At 38.1% G+C, this 13326-nt stretch overlaps 1 protein-coding gene across 2 annotated transcripts in view; it reads left to right on the top strand.

Annotated features, from left to right (window-relative positions):
* The window catches only part of LOC131689859 (uncharacterized), a 51286-nt gene extending 50823 nt beyond the window's left edge, over positions 1-463 (top strand). For both annotated transcript variants that reach the window (XM_058975204.1, XM_058975203.1), the window contains exons 4-5: positions 46-193; positions 258-463. In XM_058975204.1, the coding sequence (XP_058831187.1) occupies positions 46-193; positions 258-364 (255 nt within the window). In that variant the 3' untranslated portion in view covers positions 365-463. The remainder of the gene's footprint in view (positions 1-45; positions 194-257) is intronic.
* Positions 464-13326: the final 12863 nt, after the last annotated feature.

Raw genomic sequence — 13326 nt, 5'->3', positions numbered from 1 at the left:
TTGAGATCGATGTTAGCCCAGGGGGTAAAAGTTTCATTTTTACAGCGTCGGCTATCATTCATCAAAGTGTTCCAAACGTTTGTGTATCTGCAGATGGCAGGTATGCTGGTGATCACTCTTTACATCCACAAGTTGGTGCAGGAGGGCTACGAAGAGCTACGTGGAATGGAATACGTTCCTATGACGTTTTTTGGTTGGTGGAAGAACTGGGCGTGGTTTACCCATCATTTTAATGTTTTTATTTGTCATTTTTACAGCTCTTTTTGCATTGGAATCATTAATCGCTAACGGAGGGTATAAAGCCGTTCTCTATGAACCACGTACGCTTCCGGAGGAGACAGTCATGTTTCAGACACCAGCATGAATGTTTGTATTAATCAATTATATATAGTGTAATTTTTGCTCTAGATTTGTTTGGTTTTAATTCACTAACTTTACCTCTCATTTGTGTGTACAATCAATATACAAGATTCAAATAAACACATATTTATGATATTTGGAAGTTCTTCCTTCACTGCGTTTATCATTTGATGACTTGAGTATGTTGAATTCGGAAATCACCATATTATTGAATTAAATTCTGGATTGAAGAAAGAAAAATCGTTCCGGAGGATAAAAGGACAACCATGTGAGGACAAGTAATTCGTAGCTAAAATTGTCTGGACCAAGCTAAGCAACATAGCCAAAAAGTAGTACAAGAAAAGCTAAGCCCCTAACCTAACCAAGGGTGAACACGAAATTGTTGTAACTCTTACAACCCAAGACTCATTAGAACAGTGACTCCCAGACTGTGTAGACGTTTTTTATTTCAGTCCGTGCAGTGTGGTGCTGTGAGGTAAAGTTAACTAATCCGCGTTAAAGCTTATCTTGGGCATTCTTCGAGGTTTGGGAATTTCGTTCTTCTTTGATGTGTGCGCATTAACCGTTATTCGATCAACAGAGCAGCGACAGTGTGTCCCATCTTGTGAGCTGATCGGATACCGTTTTTAATAAAAGATAAGTACCGCTATTATATTACGTTACTCTTTCTTGAATCTCCTACTAACATACCCATACCAAGTAGCATTCCTAGTTCTATAGCACGCTACAAGTCCATTCCAAGTTTTAGGAAGGACTTCAAGAGCGCCATAAAACCTCAATTATTACTAGGGATGCTTGTATGCTCAAGCTCGTCCATCGGGCCTTGTGTGATCTTCTTCCGGGCCAAAGATAAAAAGTATTTGAATTTATTGCAGATTTCTCGAGTGCTGATAGAACGATGCTCGGTTGGAATATCATAAAAATCGCCGGTTAGCTTCGGGTGGTGGTAAATAGTGTGAAGCAGGCAAATGATGCGGGCCTTTAACGACGGTGTACAGAGTATATGTATCATCAAATATGGTTGAATGTGACGGAGTCATTACCGAGATTTGAGTTTGGATTGCGCAGATCTGCTGATACATGGGGTTGGCTGTTTTAAAGAGCACATGCTACAACCAGTGAAGATATTAGAGTGCAAACGTTTGCATTCAGCATCAGTCGCAGCTGACGGAAAAAAAAAACATATGCCAACTAAGATTCTTATCGGGTGACGTTCGCCGGGTCTGTTCTACCCTACAATCTCCTCTTTGCCGAAGTTCGTGTACCTGTTCGCCTTTTGAATCGCGGGTCATAAACGGTACTAATTGAGGCAATAAAGTTCTCAATATGCTACGTTGTGCGAAATGCAGTGGGATCATGTGGATGATTCCTGTGGAAGGAATTTTTAACAGTGTCTCTACTGTGGGAGAAACCCACATGATCTCCCAAGTTGTCCCGCGCGCAAGCAGCGCGAGGAAACCTGTAAGCGTTCCCTTCCTTTCGTTCCCTGGACTCGCATCTGGCCAATACGCCACTGTGTGGTCGTAATGAAGTTCGGAACGTTGATTTTCAGCCATTCTTGCAACACTGTTGTTTGAGTCTTGTTAAAACGTCCATGGTCAACAACCAAATTTTTTGTCGGTCACAACTTCAAAGCAGCCTTCAGAACAGTTTCCCGATATTATGTCGCATTTACATTGACAATACGCTCGCTGAAAACGATTGGAGAGCGCCCATCTACGGTTAGAGCGGCCCAAACCATTATTTGTGGCGGGTGCTGCCTCCTGGTGGCCAACCTTTTTTACCATTGAGTAAAAATCAACCAAATTTTGCACACTTTCTCATTGATGTGTATTGTTTACATGCTGTCAAACTCGAAGTCGTGTTTTTCGTTTCAACGAAAATGGAGGTGAACCAACACGAGTCGAGAGAACAAATTCTTTCCAAACACCTGGAATTTCCTGACCTTTCGCAACCGGCAGTTGGGAAAAATGTTGAACATTCACCATTCAACCGTCTCCAGAGTGTTGAAACGGTTCCAGGAGATCGGCATGTCGCAGAGCTACGTCCAGAATGCAACGAAGAGAGCTGGACTACATACATACAAGGTACAGAAATTCGCAAACCGCGATGAGCGGCAACAATCGACGACTAAAACTCGGGCACGGAAGCTCTACGAGAAGACGCTGACAAAATGTGGCTGCTGTGTGATGGACGACGAAACGTATATAAAAGCCGATTTTAAGCAAATTCCGGGGTTGGAGTTTTTCATCGGCAAGAGCAAGTTCTATGTGGACGACAAATTTAAGAAGAAGAAAATGTCGAAGTTCGCCTCGAAATATCTCATTTGGCAGGCCATCTGCTCTTGCGGACCGAGGAGTGAGCCTATCGTGACAAAGGGCACAGTAAATGGCGAAATCTACAAACCTGAGTGCCTCGAGAAGCGCCTTTTGCCGTTCTTGCAGCAGCATGACGAAGCTCCGCTATTTTGGCCAGATTAGGCATCATGTCATTATTCCAAAAGTGTCCTGGAGTGGTATGAGGTCAATTCTGTCCATTTTGTTCCAAAGGACATGAATCCGCCAAACTGTCCGGAGCTGCGCCCGGTGGAGCAGTACTGGGCAATGATGAAACGGGAACTTCGGAAGAGCAAGAAGACAGTCAAAGACGAGAAGGACATGTTAAGAAAATGGAAAAAAAAACTGAGAAACTGGTACCGGATGACACTGTAAAGACTTTGATGGAGGGCATCAAGCGAAAATGCGTTCAATTTTACACTCAAGGCTCCATCGATTAACTTTTCTTTTGATTTTTGAAGTAAATATATGTATAAAACTACCCTAAAATTTTGGTTTGATTTTAAACATTATAAGAAAATCGGCATGACATTTTCGGTGTCGCAATAATTTCGTGTTCGCCCTTTATAGATAACTTCTTATTTGAATATCGATTAGGCCAATTGTACGGTTTCAATCTTTCAGATCAAACCTTTCTATACAAATCGTTTATTTAATACGGTTCACGGCGTTAGCTTAATGGAATTTTGGGTATTTTATAAATTTAATAGATGGGAAAAATACAAAGAAATGAACGAATATAGGGTGTGTAGATAATTATTGCGATGGCGTATAATTTGCTTAACTTTTCTCATACTTGACCGAAATTAACCAAAATTTGCCCAGTTTCTCTTCACAGCATATTGTTTACATCCGCTAAGTTTAGCAGGTGTCAGTGAAATTCCGGTCGAAATGGAAGAAAATCAGCAAACCGTTCGCGAAAGAATATTTTTCACGCACATTCAAAATCTTGGATTGTCTCATCGCATCTTAGAAAAACTGCTGGATATGCATCATTCGACCATCTCAAAATCCTCCTAAGGTTCCCGAAACAGATGACAGTGGACCACAGGTTGAAATGAGCAGATCGCTGCAGAATCTGCCGTTTCAAATATGTAGCGTTAGCAGGGTTTGCGCCTTAGCTAAAGGCAATATTAAAAGTGCTCGAATCATTTATCTTGTTCATGGGTGGTGGGTATTGAGGAGGAAAGTGGGTGAAACCGAGGTGAACAGGAAACCTAGTACAGAAAATAAATAATAAGGGAAAACCGTGATAGGGAAAATAAAAATCAAGAGGGAACCGGAAACCCTTGAATGATAGAAGAAAGAAGAATTAGTTAAAAGGATAAGTTTCTTGGTCGGTCAGGAGAATCAACTCGATCTTTCCCTTTTGGACCGCCGAGTAGAAAAGTTTTATTAACAGTGCAGTGAGAAGAATCATAGTAGAATTGAAGTACGTGTAAAGTTGAAAGTTAAAATTGGTTTGATTTCAGATTAAAATAAAATTAAAATGCTTTACAACAAATCGTGAGTCATGCAGTGAAATGTAATTTTAAAAAAGTAAACATATTTAAAACTAATAAAACCTACGGACTAATTTGAATAAAACTATTCTAGAGAGCAGTAAGGGTAAAAAAGTGAGTCGTTAAAAAAGTAGACTGTGGAAGGAGTTGTGATACTAGCAGGTAAATGTGTAGAAATGAAATCGTGTGTCAGGTTCTTATTCAGTTTTGTATTTTGTACAGCCACACTCCGGTGGCGAATCCATCTTGGGTTTTATCGCTGCGGGATCGAAACCCGGAAAATCGGGGATTACGAGCGAGTGCGATTTTGATCACTTTCCGTCCGCGCAGGATTAAATCGCCAGTGGTATCTGGCTTAGATTACCCTGGGTGTACCTATCGCCTCGTGGTTGCGTACCACTATATGTATATTCGGAGAGCGTTGGTCATCGGTTAAAGTTACTCGGCCCACGGGCATCACACGCTACACGTGATAGCCGGATTCGTGGCATGGTCCTCTAGGGGAAAGACTACCAACGCCAGAGTGATCAGCCCGACTCACGTCCCGAAATCGGAGGCCCTCCGTACGATACCACCCCGTTAGCGCAGCTTGGAAAGGAAATCACGCCGATAGGCATCGAGCGTTCGATCACAACCCAGAAAACCCCACCGTAAGTGAATTTCCCCCATCATCGCCACTCACCACCGTTTGCTACCTGTGGGCGAACATTGTCGACGCATCATTAGCAGCAACCATCGGTCTCGCAGAGATCGGCTTTCTCGTCGGCCATCATCGTGGTAGCGAAACCACCCAGAAAGGGGTGGTCGGCAGGTACCTAATCGTCGTCTTCAAAACCTGTAAGTACGCGCACCTTTGACACACCATAACACCAGCTACGAGTAGGGAAATCTTGTTTGTTAACAAGTAGGGGAAGAGAAAAGGATTTAGGGAAGTAGGAAGACTCACGTAGAACAAACACAAAAGGGGAGTGACGTCACGAGCAAGGACTGGGTAACAGCTCTTGCAGGAGGCAGAGCAGGGGATTGTAGGGTGGGTGCTCCTATAGTTGAGGTGTACCAATAGTTGCAGTAGTGGGTTATACGCCTAACTAAGATACCAACCATCAACAAATATTTTTTTATCGATTCCTCGCACCAAAATTATGCGACAATAAAACTGTTATCCTTGAAATTTGCTCAAATAACTATTGAAAAAAATTATTTTCTTAGAATTTTGAGCTCCCTTGCACCTATAGTTGATGTAGTGTACCTATAGTTGCAAGTCCCATAAGAAAGCAATGGGATTTGCAACAATAGGAACCGAAATTAGCGATTGCACCACTAATGGTACATGTGTTCCTATAGTGGTACAAGCGGTTTTGAATACATAAATTGGTTACTAAGCCATCTTTATATTTTTCCTATGAAGTAGGGACTGAAAGCTTTCGTTGTATTAACATTGCCCATAGGTCTATTAATCGATTTTTTATCAATAGTTTTCCTTAAGCATGCGACTATTGGTACATCCACCCTAAATAACCTTTTTGAAAAAAAAAAAAAAAACAAACGAAGTCTCGCCAATTTTTTTTAAACTTTTTCTTTTATTTATTTGCCTTAAATAAACTATTATTTTTCTCTAAGTAACTTCTTTTAATTAAAATCAATTGGATGAACATTTAGATAGGTAGAATCAGGTAGTGTTTGGGAGCATTTGGGGAATTATTGGAATTGGACTTGGGAACATTGTTTGGGTCGTTGGGAAAGAAGTTGAGGTGGTTTTACGTTGGTGGGTCAAGACATCGCTAGCTGGGCACTATTGAACGGAGTTCTTGGCAGACGACTCCGTCGTCTGGCGCGAAGCCGAGAATTTGAGGACCCCTAACAACAGCCCCCTTACAAGGTCAGAAGCTGGACAAAGACCAGGAACAATGAGTAACAAACCGACAGAGCATTGATTGCTCATTTCAAGCGGAATCCGAATACTTCGACACGTAACTTGACCAGAAAACTAGATGTCTAATGGGCCAAGAAAACTTCCTGATTGAAAACGTATAAGATGCAGAACTTCCCAAATCGGGATGAACACCAGCAAAGTGTTTGGTAAAACACGCGACCAAAAACTTTACGCTACTAACGAAATACCGGTGCTGCGTCATTGATGATGAAACCAACATCAAAGTGGATATCAAGCAGCTACCGGGACAGGAATATTTCACGGCTTCGAAGTACCTGATTTGGCAGGCCATATGCACTTGTGGAAAATGTAGTGCTTCGTGCAATATAAGATTTGTAAAACTGTGAGCCCGAAAACCGGTTTTTTGCTGTTATAAAGACAGCACGCTCAATAGTTTTGGCCTAATTTGGTGTCATGCAACAATTTGTGTCATGAACACACCAAACTGTCCTGAACTACATCTGATCGAACGGTATTGGCCAATTTTAAGCGAAAGCTTCGAAAAACCAAAGAAATGGCAAACGACGAAAAGGAAATGATGAGCAAGTGAAAAAAAAGCTGTGAAAACGAACCGGAAACGACTGTACAGGAATTGATGCAATGTCGAGCATTCTACTTATTCTAATGTTCAACCGACGTTTATAAGCTGAAATAAATATATACTGACCTACCGTAAAACTTTGGTTTCATTTCGATAATTATAGCCGATCTACCAATCAATCTAAAATGTCGCAATAATTAATGACTCACCCTTTACTAGTTACCATTTCTCAAACTGCGCAACTTCCCGTGCTATTGGAAACCTTCTTAGGCCGTTGTCATATATCCCTCATATATCAAATGATCCCTCGTTTATGATGCATGCTGTTGATTTTGAGGTACCGGATGCAGCTTTTGCAGTCATTATGAGTAGAAAAGGTTTTTTTTTAGCGGTGTCTGAACATGGTTTTCTGTAATGTGTCGTATGATAACAACTGGTACTTACGTAATAAATTGTCCTTTAAAGGTGCAAAGAGTTGTCTGTTTAATGGTACCGCATTGTATTTTGTTTTGCTGGATCACGTAGGAAAGAATATAATCTGGAATAACTTTTCCAGGACCGAAACTTGCAAGTATTTTTTCTATAAAAATGCTATACTGCAAATGTACTAGTAACAGCTACATTTCAACTTCAAATGTCACAGTAAAGAGTATGTTTATCGCAGAAACTTGAAATCTTGGAAAATTGAAGTTTTTCGATCGTCCTGAACCCCAGAGTTTTCGACCAAATATATGACAAGAAAATGTTAAATTGGAGTAAAATTTTGTTAAGAAATCTGAATAAAAATCAGAGAGCAAAAACGGTATATGTTTTATTAAGAGCAAAATCGGTTTTTGTATCAGTAAAATCTAAAATGGGATAAGAAAAATCTTAGCGCAAAAATGGATCTTTATAACCCATACTACTTTTGCCCCGACAAAAAAATATTATTATTTATTCCAAAGAATGGTTTCAGAAGTTATTTATCATAAATCAGTAAAACCCATCGACAATATGAGTGCCATTTGAAATACTGTTAGTACACATCGACGATTACCGCCATTTTGAAATCCAAAATGGCACTTTTTTGTTACCACAGAAAACGAAAATCATCATTAATCTTGAGTGTAATTCGAAAGGGTGCGTCAGTAGACAGCAAAAATTGATGATTGATGCCACTTTGGAATCTAAAATGGGGGCTTCCAGTATCACAAAACAGTGAAAACCATTATCAATATGGGTGTCATTTGAAAGAGAGTAGTCAGTAGAAAGTAGTGTTCATTTATGTTTAAATACGCATTGCGATAACTGAATACATAACTTGATATGGCTCAAGGAAAACAAAGCAAAACCGTGGAACGATGAAGACCCGCTTTTATCGGTTATTCGTTTGATGGGCTCTAGCAGACGAACCAAATCAAATTCGTGTAAATCCTATTTTGAGCATATTTTATTTCATCTCAAAGATGCAAAATATATAAAAATGAAAATATTGATATTGTTTTACTTTACACTGTGAGACCCCCTTAAGGAAAATTTAAACTAAATAATCAGAAAGGGCTATAAGGTTGTGTCCAGGAACAAGGAAAAATATTTTATTACATTCGTATAGGTATATTAATGGAGGCGTCTTGTGTAATGGGCTTAAATAATCGACTTATTTTTTATCCGCTTAATTGCTAGAATAGTCTCGAGCAATCTCGGTGGTCACGCTGATCTTCTTTTGTTTTAAACAGCCATGCATTCCTTGCGCGTATTTACTGTAACACACGCAGATTTCAATCTATCGGCAACAATTTTCGAAAAATTTAACTGAATGAAAATACAGTGTAAACAATACACTCTAAACTACTTCTACCCAAATTTTCAAAAGAAAATACCTAATTAGTTATTTTCTACAACGTTTTTACCGTGATGCAATTTGATGTGGGACACCCTTTAATAGCGTTTTATAGAAACCGCGTTTTTTAAATTGGCGAACACGATAACACAAAAACTAATCATCGAATTGCCTTGATTTTTTTTTATAAGAATGCACAATATATGTAGCCTGTCGATGAACTACACAAAACCGAATTTTACAGTAAAATATGAGATCTTTCGGTTTTCATGAAACCAATTTCTGAAACTCGAACTTTTTTATTGGTTTGGTCCATCGAGTAACTACAAGTCTAAGCCTAACAAATCTGATAGAATTACCTCTGTCAGATAATTTAATCTAGAGTTATCGTGTTCGCTGCGGCGCTCCTCGACATGGAAAAGGTTGGACGAATACTCTTGGAATGTTCGTAAGTGTGGCTCTGCGCAACCGAAAATATTTTTTTTTCGAGCATGATGAATGTATAAATAAATCTTAACATTACACAAAAGATTCATTATTGCCTTGCCTTCAAAATCGTAAAACAAAATACCTTTCGGTTTGAGCACTTTACACCAGTCGCCCCCTTTAACCTTCCGGCAGTCGCGCTAGTGCACTGAGTGCACGCTGCTCTGAAAATCTAGCGAAATCGTCTTAGGGCACCTGCGGCTGCTCGTTCAGTGGGCCTTCCGAAGGGTTAAAAAGAAAGAAAGAAATATGTCCCATTTTTGTCAATGTCCTCGTTTTGTCAGCCTAAAATTCACCAACGGACTGAAAAAACTCGTCTTTCGACAGACTTCGCAATCGATTCTTAGTATACATGACTAGTGTTGTGATCCTACTCAAACTAAGGATCCTTCCTGATAAGGACTTGGACATACAACGATATGATCTGATAGGAATTGATAAAACAATTTGAGTATAAAACATAATGCACATGCGTTTTTTTATTTATTAGAAATTTTTGAAAAAATTGTCCCAAATTTGTTCTTTATCTATCGTCGCTGTAACCACTCGCAAAATCGTAATCGTTATTTTCATTGGTTAGCACCTGGTAACCGAAAGTCGCCATCTGAAATTTGAAAGTGGTGCTAGTCATCAATTGCCGATGTCTACTGACCACTCTCTTTCAATTAAACTATTTTGATGTTGGTTTCTGCTGTTTTGTATGCGGAAACCGCCACCTTGGACTTTAAAATGACGTTAATCACCATTTCTTCAAGTCTCTTGTCCACTTCCTTTCAAATGACATCCATATTCTTGAGTGTTTTCACTATTTTGTGACCACCGGAGGTCGCCACCTTGGTCTTCTAAATGGCGTTAATCATCAATTCCTGATATTTACTGACCACCCCCTCTCAAATGACACCCATGCTTCTTTCTATTTTCTGGTACCCGAGAGCCGTCATCTTAGTTTTCAAAGTGGCGTTAATCATCAATTTCTTTTAGCTACTGGCCTATACTACCCATGATTGCATATTTGTCCGATGGTTTTTTGCGTGGATCTGCTGAAGCTCGGGGTTGGCTGTTTCTATCGCACAGGACTTGACAAATTTGTATGTCGTTTCAAACCCATATCAGGTGACCTGCTTTGCCTAATTACGCCTTATTCGACATGGTTCAATTGCCTGTTTGGCTGTTGGTATTGCGCGTCAAGTTTTGCAATAAATACAAGCAAATTAGTTTAAGTAGTAATAAGACCCGGTGGCAACTTGCCACGCAGAGAATCGTGAGGATGTGCTTATTTTGGGGAGAGTTCTCATGATCTATAACCACTCCCCGCGTAAATGCTTAAAGAATTTGAAGCATTTCCGTAAAAGACGCTCTAAGCACTCTCTTACAGAAAATATAACAATTCGAGGAAACGCTGATACAAATACGAAGCATACAGCTCCAGGTTCTAGACTGTTGAGATCAAACAAGAAGTTTCCAACGCTTCCAGAAACATCAAAAATTCCAAGTAGCTCATCATTTCAACCAGGGACTTGGGGGCGGGTATAGCGTAGTTGGTAAATCGATTGCCTTTCACGCAGCTCACCTGAGTTCGATTCCCAACATAGGGTTGGAATTTTTTCTAAAGAGATTTTTCTAACCCGAAAATGGACGAATGACCATAAGGTTAAAATGTCTATACTCGAAACATAAAAAAACAACTTAATCCACCTAGCAGTGAGATGAGACATTTTTTACACATGCAACTGTTAAAAAATTAATTAGTTTGCAGAACTCGTTCATTAGTTTGCAGTTTCTAGCCCTGTACGAATAAAACCTCGAATAAATTGAAAAAATATAGAAAATCAATAATACGAACAAAATAAAAAAAATAAAGCAAAAAATAAAAAACAAAATGTTTTCAAATTCATTAAATAAGTACAATGAATAATATAAATCATATTATTAAAATATGTACATAAATCTAATTAGATTAGCTCATTAAATGGAAAATTAGCCATCATTTAAAAATAGTTATAAAATTAATTAAGCAAATTAAATTGACTCAAACTAACAAATTGAATGAAATAAATAAGTGGAATGACTGATTATGAAATGAATAAAATTAAAGAAATGAACAAAATGAATCAAATTAATAAATTGAATCAAATGAATCAAATAAGCCAAATGATTCGAAGGAATCAAATGAACCAATTCAACAAATGAATCAAATGAACCAATTGAAACAAATGAATCACACGAATAAAATGGATAGAATGAATTTAATGAATCCAGTGAATACAATGAATCAAATTAATGAAATGGATAAAATGAATAATATGATTGGAATGAATGAAAAGGATAAAACTAATAAAAAATGAACTGAATAAAATGAGTAAATAGAACAAACGAATCAAATAAGCAAAACGAATAGAATTGATAAAATGAATAAAAAAGAAGAAAATGAATTGATTGAAATGAAAAATTAAGCGATGTTAAAAAGTTATAAATTAATAGAAAAAAAAAATTGTGTCAAATAAATAATTTGGACGAAATGAATTAATTTGAAAAATTATTAAAATGAAAAAACTGAAAACATTTATATTATGGAAATAATAGAATGCATAGAAGGAAAACGCTGAATAAAATAAGTTAAATAAATGATATGAATAAAATGTACGAAAAAAATAAACTGATCAGAGTGAATCCAAAGAATAAAACGAATAAAATTGATTAAATGAATCCAAATGAATAAAAAGAATGCTGAATGAAATAAATAAATAAAATTCAAAGATCACATACTTAAAATTGGTCAAATGTTCAAAATGAATAAAATAAACAAGACGAATAAAATGAAGAAACTGAAAAATTGACTATTTAGAATGAAATTAAAAATCGTTTTTGAATAAAGTAAATGAATAAACCAGATTGCACGAATTGGAGAACTGTTGTATCAGAAAGTTATGAATTGTTTTTGAAAATCCTATCATCTGAAAAATGGCTAATTAGTATGCAATGAACTTTCTAAAGTTTTCATTCTTTTTTGTTTTCACCTTTTCGTTTTCGTTGTTCTTTTCTTTCTTTTCGTTCAGGAAATATGGATAAATAATTGCTAAACAAACCCATACTACGAAAAATAATGGGTTGTAATTTTCAGGATAAGTATTTCATTTGATTTTGGCGTCTCCTCAAGGATGGCGCCCTTGCGGGGGCCAACCTGGCCAACCGCACGCTACGACTCTGTAATAACAATTTGACTTGAAATGTACATAATGTACTTTTACATCTCTTCATATCGTCAATCAACTGCTGATCGTATAACACTTCTCTATCGATAGCTCAGTGGGACAAAATGGGTAAATAGCAGACCGGTGAATGACATGTAAACTAAACTGTGGGGTAAAAGTTTCTGATTTGGACATCTGCACTGGAAAAATTCATAGAAAAAGATCAACGGTTTTGGCCCAGATAAACCTAAACCTATCGAACAACGTTTCCCAAAACATTATTAAGTCAGTTCAGTTGATGGTGTTTGAATTTAAGACTATTCCCACATCTGAACCGACTACCCTCGTATGTATCTATTTTGGGGCAATATATCAATCAGAGCTGCCGCGGTGCAAGAGCACCTCCCGTGAATGACAGTCGTAAGTGAGCCTGTCACAAAAATTGATGATTTGTGGTTCTGATGTTTACGCACCACGCGTTGTCTTTCCGCCGTTGTCCGACGTCGTCCAAACGGACATGAGATCGCTGATAACGTCAAATTTGTTTACACTTTTCCTCAAGCACGTCGAATTTTTGAGTGGGTAAACATGATTGAAGTGACCTAGATTTAAGGATAGGAGGAATTTTCCACTAATCGGAACATTCCTAAGGCACGTGACGAACTTTCTTAGAGAAAATGTAAGGTTTTGTACGCGATAGGACATCAATCTATAAAATAGACGGTATTCCCATTGTCCAGGATGACGCGTACCCAGTTTGAAGCAAGTAATCGTGGTACACGCAGCGACCAAGTCTATCGAAACTATTTTAAATATTTTCTGTTCTTACCAATTAATTCCACTATTTTTAATGGTTCAATTTTTATGTGGTCTTCTATCCGTTACCTATAATTCATATGATTCTTCGAATGGCCGTCCTTCTAAAATTCTAGCGAAATTGTCTCAGAGCGTCAGCCGGTAACCCAAACAAAGGTATGCGAACACGACGTTTGGCGGTTTAACTAATTTCATAACATCTACCGAGACGTAATTTTCATGATAGTGATTTATTGATATGTAATCATGAGAGAAACCGTGTACTGGTTCTAATTTTGTTCCGCTGAACGTATCATGATGAAAGCACGACATCGTACGATATATTGCGTTATGTAATCGCGT

The sequence above is a fragment of the Topomyia yanbarensis genome, chromosome 3 (assembly GCF_030247195.1).
Source record: "Topomyia yanbarensis strain Yona2022 chromosome 3, ASM3024719v1, whole genome shotgun sequence".
NCBI classification, from domain to species: Eukaryota; Metazoa; Arthropoda; class Insecta; order Diptera; family Culicidae; genus Topomyia; species Topomyia yanbarensis.
The sequence above is the reverse complement of the archived record's forward strand: the minus strand, read 5'-3'. Positions and strand labels throughout refer to the sequence as shown.